At 36.6% G+C, this 10,517-nt stretch overlaps 1 protein-coding gene across 2 annotated transcripts; it reads right to left on the bottom strand.

Moving 5' to 3' along the window:
- LOC130723126 (uncharacterized) lies at positions 1–9,064 on the bottom strand. Of its 2 annotated transcripts, none has more exons than XM_057574082.1 (7): positions 8,896–9,064; positions 4,285–7,414; positions 3,597–4,083; positions 2,678–3,282; positions 1,692–2,433; positions 1,001–1,303; positions 1–753 (listed from the first exon to the last, which is right to left on the bottom strand). In XM_057574082.1, the coding sequence occupies exons 2-7, from the start codon at positions 7,375–7,377 to the stop codon at positions 68–70; spliced, it is 5,916 nt and encodes a 1,971-aa protein (XP_057430065.1). In that variant the 5' UTR covers positions 7,378–7,414; positions 8,896–9,064; the 3' UTR covers positions 1–67. The 2 variants fall into 2 exon arrangements, with proteins under 2 accessions (XP_057430065.1, XP_057430066.1); XM_057574083.1 differs by lacking the exon at positions 8,896–9,064 and adding an exon at positions 8,311–8,717.
- Between the last annotated feature and the right edge of the window lie 1,453 nt (positions 9,065–10,517).

Raw genomic sequence — 10,517 nt, forward strand, 5'->3', positions numbered from 1 at the left:
ATTCCAGAACCTTTGATATTAATAATTTACCTTTTTAAAAAAATTACATCAAATTCCATTTCCTAATTCAAAATCCTATGAAGTCGTCGAAGTTTCCAAGCTCACATCTTATTCTCCCTAGTTCTGATTTCAAATTTGTTAGCTCCTCTTTCGCCACCTGAAAACGAACCTCTAATTCCTGCATAACAGTATGTTGTTCCTGTACTTGCACTTCAAGTCTCTTCATGTGATCAATGGCTTCCTTATCTATCTTGCTTTGTTTAATCAGTGTCTCTGTGCTCTTCAACCATTGCATATCAAACCCAAAGGCCTCCAACTCACACACTAAAGTCTCAAATTCAGCTTTCTTTGTTTCAGTGAGGTTTCCCCACCGAGTCACTGTGAGGAACTCCAACATATCACCCAAGATGGCGTATCCAAATTCTCTCATTTTTGGACGCGGGAATTTCTCACGCCATGACCAAAGAGACGGGTAACTAGCTATAGCTTGCTCTAAAAGATGGATATGCCTTTTCTTGATTGCCCCAATGTCCCTAAAAATGGCATATTCTTCTGTTGGAGTAATCTCCAGTTGATCAACTTCTGTTAGTGGAATATGAACAGCTGGGAGTGAAACTGATGACTGTATAGCAGTGGATGGAGTTATGAGAGAGGAATCTGTAGGAGCTGAATTCAGAATGACAGCAGGTGAAGGATCATGACCATTGAGAGCTGCTGGTACAGGAGTATACAACTCTTGTGGAGCCATAAGTGCTGAATTTAATGAATGAAATCAACTTGTGAGATGTAATAAGAGCAAACATTAAAAGAAAAAGAAAAGGGAAAAGCACATAAAGTGGCTCTTTAAACTTCATAACATTTGGAAATAGGTATTTTTAACTTTGATTTTGTCTCGGTTAAATGTTAATACTAAGTTTCGATTATGGTGCACTAGCAACTGCAGTGGATCCAATCCCCAACCTAGCAGAGGAAATAAATTAATTAGTGCATAAATATATACCTGAAACAGCAACTCCACAGTTGAAATCTTCACAAAGATGCTTGGTCTTGCAGTTGTTCCCAAGCCCTTGGATATAATCTTCAGCAACCTTTGGCAAGTAAAAAATTGTCTCTGTTGTGTTGTTGTTGGGGTTAAAGCCTGCATCTATGGAGGGAGTACTAGTACTACTGCTAGCATCTCCCAGATTAACTTCCTTAATTTTTATGGAGCTCTTGGTCAGATCAACTGCATTTGTTTCCTCTATTAGTAGTTTTTGTTTTCCCTTGTTTCCTTTTCCCTCTTCTTTATGTTCTCTGTTTTCTTCTGAAAGGGAAGTATATACGATTTCACAGAAGTGAATTATGCATTATATAAGTGTAATGTTATGTGAGATGGGTGTATATATCACCATGCCATGTTATATTTATGTTTCACAAACCATTATAAGTATTAATTGTTTATGCATTTCATAACACCGTTAAATTATTAGCAGCATTCATAGAACTATGCATCATCTAAATGTAATGTAATGTGCCAGAGGTGTATATTTCATGATGTCATGTAAGTGAATTATGCATTATGTATATTTCATAACATGAAAATATAATGTTTATTGTTTATACATTTCATAACACTTCATTAAGCTATTAGCAAGTCATCTATAATACTGAAACATAAATTAGCAACAACTTATGCAGAGATGTATATGGACCTGGATATCGGTGTTCTTGTGGTAAAATTTTTAAGGTAGCAGCAGCAGCTGAAGCGAGCTTAGGACAGTCCTCAACTTCATGATACACAGATTTCAGTTTAAATCCTTGGCAGATATCAATGAGGTTTGGCAGTTTTCTGAGCCTTAGGCACTCCAGAGTTGGAAACAAAGGTACCTGCTCTTGTTCAATCTCACATTCTTTTCCTCGAAAGACTTTCTCCAACAGAGAGCAATCTTCTATAAACAGGAACTGTAGCTGAGGTAGCTCAAGAGGTGAGAAGATAGAGAAAAGACATTTCAAGTTATTGCACTGCTGAATATCAAGGATTTCCAGCCTTGGGAAACACACATTCTGACAATTACAATCTAAGGTATTTCTATCACCTTCATCTTCTTCAATAATTTGCACCAATAGCTCACAGTGTTTTATAGTTAAGGACATTAACTGGGGAAGGCTTCTCAAGACTGAGGAAGAGAAGATATATTTCAATTTTTCACACTCAAATACAGATAACTCCATGAGATTTTCAAGGTTCAGAAGTTCTTGAGGACCCTTCCATATATGCCTTAGCTCAGGTAAACTGTGCAGATCCAGGTAGCTTAAGCTTAAGGTCAGTGAATCTTGATGTTTATTGATTGAAGGTCCTTCTATTTGGAAAACAGCTTCTATTTCACAGGTACAAAGTGAAAGTTTACCAGAATTTTCAATTGTCTGTATATCTGGAACTTCTTCCAGTGACACCTGTATATAAACATGGCTGAGGAATTCAATCCATTCATTCATGTCAATTTTTAGGGATAGTAGACACTTGAGATAATATATTAAATTTGCCTATTTTGGTTGAGAGCACTGGCTATTTCCAAAAGTCCCATTCATATTATACAACTGCCAATCTTGGCTCTTTCAAAAAGAATTCAAGTTAAAATGAGATTTTGCATACTATTTTTGTTATTACCGACAAAGAAACCCAGAGAGAAGGGTTTACCTGGTTGGATGTGCAGCCCCCCTCTATTTCTTTTGAAGATTTCATCGAATTCTTCATAGACATGATCGGTAATCCAAGTGAATCCAGAGAAAACCGTCGCAAAGATAAGCATTCAACATAAAATCTTTCTGGGCAAATGCTAATGATGCTTGGTAAACCTCTAAGACAGAATTCCGTCAAAACAGGAAGCTGAACTTGGATCTGGTTTTTCTTTCTGCTGGAAGAGTTCTCGCCGTGATGACTTTCGCCAAATATATACTTTATCTGGTGAGTTTCACTCACTACCATGTTTTTCAATTCCACTAGACCTTGAGCGTAAGAAACCGGAAATATGTATTCCAATGCATCACATTTTTCAACCCTGAGAACTTCCAACTTGGAGAAGAATACATGGCTCTCCCCTTCATGATCCTCCTTAACAATTTCCTCCGGGCTATTTTCTTGAACTGCCTCTTCGGCTACTAAGAATTTCAACCGTTGACATTCTTCTATTGTCAAATATTGCAATGATGTCAAAGTTTTGGCAGTGGATGGGGTGAACAATGATCTCAACATTGGACAAGAAGCTAGTTTCAGCTGCTTAAGACTATGAAAATTGAATGGCCCTGAAATACAATGCAAAGAGAAGTAATCTGGGGTTTATGCATTCCAATGGTGGTATAAAGCTTAAGCTATAAATGCAATAGATGTAATGTTTTTTTTCTTTACTTAAAAAAAATACAAATTGCGAAATTGAAATTCTTTTGTAAGAACAATGTGAAAGGGGGGGGGGGGGGGAATGTTGTGGGTGGTGTAAGATCAGTGCAATTCAAAGTAAGTTTGGTTTCACGTTTAAATCTTTCATAATCACCTTTCACCATAACATGAAAATCTACCAGGTTTCCAAAAGTTTGAACACCACTTTCATTTTAAACTGTACCTGTACTTTGGTGGATAAGAGACATGTCCTCAAGAGTGGTAGAAACCAAAGTGATCTCCCCTTCATTTGATTCCTTACAATGATTCAAGTGGTTCCTTTGTTCTTCATCCTCAATGATTTCCTCTAACTGATCGCAATATTTTATGTCCAGCACCTCCAAATGAGGTAGGCTACCAGCAATACAAGATGAGAAGATATATTTTAATTTTCTGCATCCATGGACACATAGTTCTACAAGATTTGGAAGGCTCAAAACTTGTAAAGGACCCCTAAATATATAGCCCAGCTCAGGTAAGTTCTCCAAAGACAAACGGTGTAAACATGATGTCAGTTGATCTATCACTCCATTGATGGGAAGTCCTGTCAGCTGTAAAATGCCTTCTATTTTACAGAACCCAACAACAAGACTTTCTACATGTTGCAGAGTTAGTAATGGTGAAACTCCATTAACCACTTGGCTGCTATGTGTAACAAGTGGCATCGGTTCCTGCAAAAGTGCGCACAATAAACATGGTGGGAATCTATGATGGAAGGAAATGCAAGTTGAATATCTAAAATTCATATCTCTCAATAAAAATTAAAAACATCAAGACAAGATTTGTCCACAAGATATTCACTAAATCTTACTTATGAAAATCATGTATAAAACTAAAAACTTTGTATATTAAGAATATAAGGCAAGAAGTACCTCTATATCACCTTGATGTCTCGTTGTTAAACCAAAAATGGAATTATTGACAGACATGATGTTTAAATGGGGACACTGCAGCAAATACAAGTTCTGCAAAGACGGCCACATTGGATGATAATTTTCTGGACAAATGTTAATGATATTTGGCAAGTGCAACAGCTTGAGTAATTTTAGAACAGGAAACTCAATGATGTGTAACTCATTTTGATTCTGACAGGATAGCTGATTTTGGTAAAAAATATATTTCAATTCAGGAGCTTTGTCTATTTCTAAATACTCCAATTGCACAAGGCCCTTAGAAAAAGAGACTGGGAATAAGCTCTCCAGTTGTCCACACCATTTGACAATGAGCCGTTTTAATTTTGTGAACACTGATCTGAAAACTTGTTGACCATTATCATCTAAAACTATCTCTGCGTCCTCACCTGTCATTATATGCTTCAGACCATCACAATGTCTTATTTTCAGCACTTCCAATTGTCCCAAACTTTGAGTAACAGCAGATGAGAAGAGAGATGTCAACATGGGGCAATTCTCAAATTTTAAGATCTTGAGATTTTGAAAGTTCAGCTTCCAAAAAGATAATATGCTACACAGCTGGCTACATTGTGCAACACACAGCTCTTCTAGCTTCTCAAAAAGGCCAAGAGGAGGCGGACCGCAGAACAATTCTTTCAAACGTTTCATCCATGAGATTCTCAGCTTAACCAGATTGGAGAAGACAATCCCAACCTCAAACAAAGCTGTAGTGTCAATCAAGTACTCCATCTCTTCAGAACTGTCAATGTGAAGCTCAACTAACTCATTTGTACTTTTTCCTTCAATCTGGAGAATGTCAGGGGCAATATTTTTACAACCTCTCTTTATTTTTCTGAGAAAAAGAATTTCTGCTCTTTGTATCAGATCCTTGATTGTGGAACTTGAGATGGACACATCAAAGTGATTTATCGATAAAAATCTTGATCTCATATCACCTTTAAATTTATAATTATCACTTCCGATATATACATGATACCTTTGCAATCTGTGAGAAGAGCTACTCTTGCGAAAGAATTTGGCCAGATTTTGATCATTTAATACCTTTTCTGAAAGATCATTTTTTACAAAGTACAACTCTTCTAGTTGTGAACATCTTCCCAGCACCTCATAAGGATTTCCTCCTATACTGCATAGTGATACATCTAGCAGCCTCAACTTCCTCAGTTCTGCTGTGTCATTTGGCAATTCGTTTATCATGCAATTACAGAATTCAAGAGTCTCAAGTTTCTCTAAGTTTCCCAAAAAGGAGATGTTATCCAATTTGCATCCTTTTAGGCATAAGGTTCGAAGATTTGTTAAGCAATAGATTGCCTGAGCCCCCAATAGACACAGGGTTTCCTTTAACAGGGTTTCCTTTAAAAGCCTATGAAAATGCAAGGTCAAAACTTTGAGCTCATTAACCCCATTGAAAAGTGAATTTGGCACTTGAAAAGAACCTTTTTCCTCCGTGTACATGTATAGAATCTCAAGATTTGGACAATCCAATTGATCTGGAAATTCATTTATGTTATAGAAATACAAGAATCTTACTGTATCTTTTATATTTGTATCCTCTCTCAATGCCTCTGTATCCATCTTAGGGCCCAATATGACATGAACCTTTTCCTTTGCTATCCACAAGGCTACATCACGTACCAAGTCATGCATTAACACAGATGGCCTTTCTTCGGCTTGAAGCAACAAACCGGAGCTTATGAGTTTATTAATAATTGCACTCACTTTAGTCCTTGCCCTCTTGAATGATTTAACTTGTTCAAACAAGCCTAGCCCAAATCCAAATCTGATTAAAATCTCAAGAGGAATTTCTGAATCTTCTGGGAAGAAGGAACATAACAAGAAAAGTGACTTGGCATCTTCATTCTTCAAATTATCATAACTTAGTTGCAGACATTTATAAGGATTCTCCAGACCAGGTTCAATATCCAGTGGTCTAGAATCTCTTAATGTTTCCAAAGCTTCCTCCCACTCAACCAGGTTTTTGCCCTTCAAAGTGCTAGCCACAGCTTTGATTGCAACTGGCAGTCCTTTACATTCATTTGTAATTGCTTGTGCCAGACCCTTCAAGGGATCAGATGCACTATCAGTTATATCTGCATGCTTCTGGAATAGAGCCCATGCCTCTTCTTCAGCTATGAGCGATAGCGGAACTATTTTTTGACAATCCATCATAGAACATACTTGTCGACTTCTTGTTGTCAAGAGAACATTGCATTTGAATCTCACGAGATCTTTACCAAAGGGAATCCCTATGGCTTCAAAATCAAGCATTTGCCATACATCATCAAGAATTATGAGAATACTTTCTCCTGTAGTTAATCTCATACTCAAGCGCTTGGCTCTCTCTGAGATATCTTCTTCTTTCAACTCAAAGCCTAGTGAGCTTGCAATATTGCCTTGTATTTTTCTAACATCTATAGCACTGGACACAGCAAGAAAGACAACTTTGTCAAAGATCTGCTCAGCTTCTTTACCTACTTCCTTTACCAGGGCTGTTTTTCCAGTTCCTCCCATGCCATACACTCCAATCACGCAAACCTCATCATCTTTAAGTGCATTTAGAATTTGATCATAAGTAGACTTTGTACTCTCAAAGTATATAAAACCTTCAGAAGAATAGTATTTCATGCCAGGAAGTGTAGCAAGGCGTGAAAATTGCTTGAACTTACTATTTTTATCGAGCTTTCTTATGGTATCTGCCTTCCTCGCTGCCTCCTTTCCTAGACGATGTCGCCAGATCCAAATGGGGCAGTGACAGAGGAAAGTGCTCTTTTTTTCTTTTGCCTTCACTTCCAGCATCTCCACTTCTTCCAAGATCAAGTTTGCATCATTGAGCCACTGCTCAACATCACTGGATATCTTTTCAGTTCTCTTTTTAGCTTTCTCTGCTTTGTCCAGCACACTGTTTCTTGTCAATAACAACCTCTCTTTTTCTCTCACAACATCTTCAACTAAATTGCTGAAGCAGAAGGAATAACGAAGTTGACGTGTTGCTGCATACACCACGTCCTTCACAATCGCAGCCCCAAGAGATACACCAAAATCCATTGCCATCTAAAGAAAGCTCACCAGAATAGAAGAGATGACAATTCTGATAAATCAACAAAAACATCAATTTCATAATTAAGTAATGCTATGAATAAGGTACAGCTACAGAGGCAAGGATGTGAACATTTCTTAACATTGGTTCCAATTTAATGCAACTTAAAACTAAATTACAAAGTTGCCACCATAAATAAGCAAATAATTGGATAGCATAATAAATAACATAATACAATAGACTATCTGTACTATAACCAAAACTTCACAATTTTAAGTTTTCAATACTAAGACTCATGGTAGTCAAAATCGCGATATAAATCGCTAAATCACATAATTTTGCAGTTCAAGAGCACCCTGCAATTTAGCGCCAGCTAAATCGAATTATGGCTAAATCAGTGCTAAATTTGCACCCCAACTCTCTAAGTTGCTGGAACATCACTGCTAAATCGCACCCTAACTCCCTCAATTGGCTGTTTGCCCTGCTCTAGCATTCTGTTTGTTTTCTATGTTCTCCAGTCCCTATTATTAATTTTGCTATTTTATATAGGAAATCTCCTGATTAAACTTACTATATAGAGATTTACGATTTACAACCAATTGTGACTACTATGCTTAGACTCTCAAACAAAGATGGGAAAAAATTTCATAACAATCATAAAATGATGAATGTTCTAGTCTATGATGAAGAAGTCAAATTCTATCTTTATTGGTGAAATTTTGTCTTTGTTGGATGAAATAAATTTTGAAGTAAGGGAATATAGTTATCTGCCCTTTGTTCTACTCAGTTGATTTAGTGTTTCAAGGCATTCCCTTGAATGTCCAATCTTCTTTCCCGAACCCTATTCAAAAACCACAATAATTTCTTGAAAACTAGTTTGCAAGATAAATCTTTAGTCAATTTCTGGAGAGAAACAAGATTTGTGGGCAACATGAAGGAGGGCTTACGAAAACATTGGATGGGTTGCCCGTGGTTCCTGAATCCATGTCCAACAGCTGATAAAGCTTCTCCCACATGATTTAATCCCATGCAGAATGGAAGCTTCCTAGAATGTGTCCCAACAAATTCTTAAGGGTTTGTTTGTCAAGGCTGTTCATGAGTGATCTCACTCTCTCAGTTTCCTCTTCATTGTAATTGTTGGGTTTTGCTTATCTCAATTCATCACCCCTACTTAAATTTAACAACTCACTCGATTCAACTCTTGTAAATGAGAAAAAACTCATTGATAAACCCCTACCGCTTAGCGCGCTGATGGTAAGCAATGAATTAGTTTTACTGCTACCCGTCAATGGTGAAGACCAAAAAATTTAACTACTTACCAAACTTCCAAATAAATGGAAAAAAGTGTCACACAAAATAAAAGAATAACAAGAGAAAACAAAATAAAAAAGAAGAATAAGAATTAGAAAAGAACTATAAAATTTAGTTGAAGAAGTGCTAAATATCCCTATAATAATTAAAGGATTATTAGGAGTAATAACTTGTTGGAGTATATAATAGTATTTATAGATGAACGAAGTGTTCAAGTTTACCTCTTTCTCAGAATTACTCTCAGCTCAGCTCTTCCTTGTTCTCACAGCTCAGTACTCACTAACTTGCTCTTCGATATGCAAGTATAACATCAATAATTGAGCTTCCAGCATATCCAAGAAATCTAGTGGAAAAGCGCCAAGTCAACGCCAATAATAAGTTAACAAGTGCAAGTGTTGAGCACTTCAAAAAATTGTGGTCATCATACGCGCGCGAGATAAAGGTCATAGTCAAGTATTTTTATTTTATTTTATTAAATTGCCAGCATGAGCATGAGGAAGATTAAAGGTGCGGTTTCTGAAAATCAAACTTTCTATTTAAAGATTCAAACAACTAGTTTTTAGTATTATCACAGATACTCGTTGGGAGTCATAATCAAGTATAAATTTTAAAATGTTTAATTTTCATATTTTCATATTAATTTAAATGTTGGACTGATTTTTTTATGAAGTTAACATTCGTATAATTTAAAATATAATGATGAGTTTATCACAACAATTTAAATATATACTAAGTCATATATCTTGTTTCGGGTTCCGGCCCACCCCAATGGTCACAAGGTCAAATAACATCTCAACTAGCTCAAATGTCTCATAATTAAATGAACACCATGATGGTTGGCCAAGATGACCGAAACAAGGAACATCTCATCCAGAGATTAGTGGAGCAGACTGGCTTGATTAATGAGACATCACAAGGTTATCCAGAGATAACCATCATCTTGGAAGTCATTCACTAAGACATCCTCGGGACCGAGTCACCGTCACAAATATAGCAATCACTATGCATATAATGCTGGTTTGATTATTCATTACTTAAGCATTACTCATTTTGCTAATTTGTTTTTTTTTTTTTGAGATTCTTTCTCTTTGCTCTCTCATGGAGGTGAGCATCAGAGTGACTTTGCAGGTACCTTTGCCCGTCATGTCAACGCATTTCCATTGTGTTGATAGAATCTTACAAGGTTGTGCACCACCACAGAAGATAGAGAGAGAGAGAACACCGCCAGTTCAGATTCTCAATGTAATGGTTCAAACATGTAAAAAACAATCATCTAATGAAAAATCTATGCAAAGGAGCATTTCTCTAAATGCCTCGAGTAGACAATGCTAATAATTTGTTGACTATGGTTCATAGGCTGTGTCAAAGACTCAAAGTGGGTAATGGGTTGTATGGGCCGCTACCACGACCCATTGCCCTTACGTTTTGGGGTATCATTGTAATATGAATCATTAGTATATGCTTATAACACATAAACACTAATTATTGTATTCAGAACGAGTCAATAAACGGAACTATAATTGCTCTATAGTTGCAGACGTAGGAAATTTGGGCAAACTGCGTGACCAAAACTTTTGTATGTTTCTCTTTACTTTGTTCTGTATTCGTGTTACTGTTCTAACATAATCTAACTCCAAAGCTTGATGAGTTCGTTCTGCGGATTGAGAAGCGGATAAATTCAGTTTTGAACAAGGGCAGGGTTTAGGATATGGTTAAAGGGACCAAGATTAAAAATAAAAGGATACATAATATATAAACTACAGAAAGGTTTAAACATCTGAAGTATCCTATAAATCTTCGTTATGCAAGGGGTTGGTTCCGGATGGGTTCATGTTGTTAGCTA

This window comes from Lotus japonicus, chromosome 6 (genome assembly GCF_012489685.1).
Source record: "Lotus japonicus ecotype B-129 chromosome 6, LjGifu_v1.2".
Classification (NCBI taxonomy): Eukaryota; Viridiplantae; Streptophyta; class Magnoliopsida; order Fabales; family Fabaceae; genus Lotus; species Lotus japonicus.

Excerpts from the sequence above, each read along its gene's own strand:
- LOC130723126 (XM_057574082.1), bottom strand. The coding sequence starts at position 7,377 with ATGGCAATGGATTTTGGTGTATCTCTTGGGGCTGCGATTGTGAAGGAC. Across the intron at positions 4,084-4,284 it reads GACATCAAGGTGATATAGAG|GAACCGATGCCACTTGTTAC; the intron begins GTACTTCTTGCC and ends GCACTTTTGCAG. Across the intron at positions 1,304-1,691 it reads ACAAGAACACCGATATCCAG|AAGAAAACAGAGAACATAAA; the intron begins GTCCATATACAT and ends CTTCCCTTTCAG.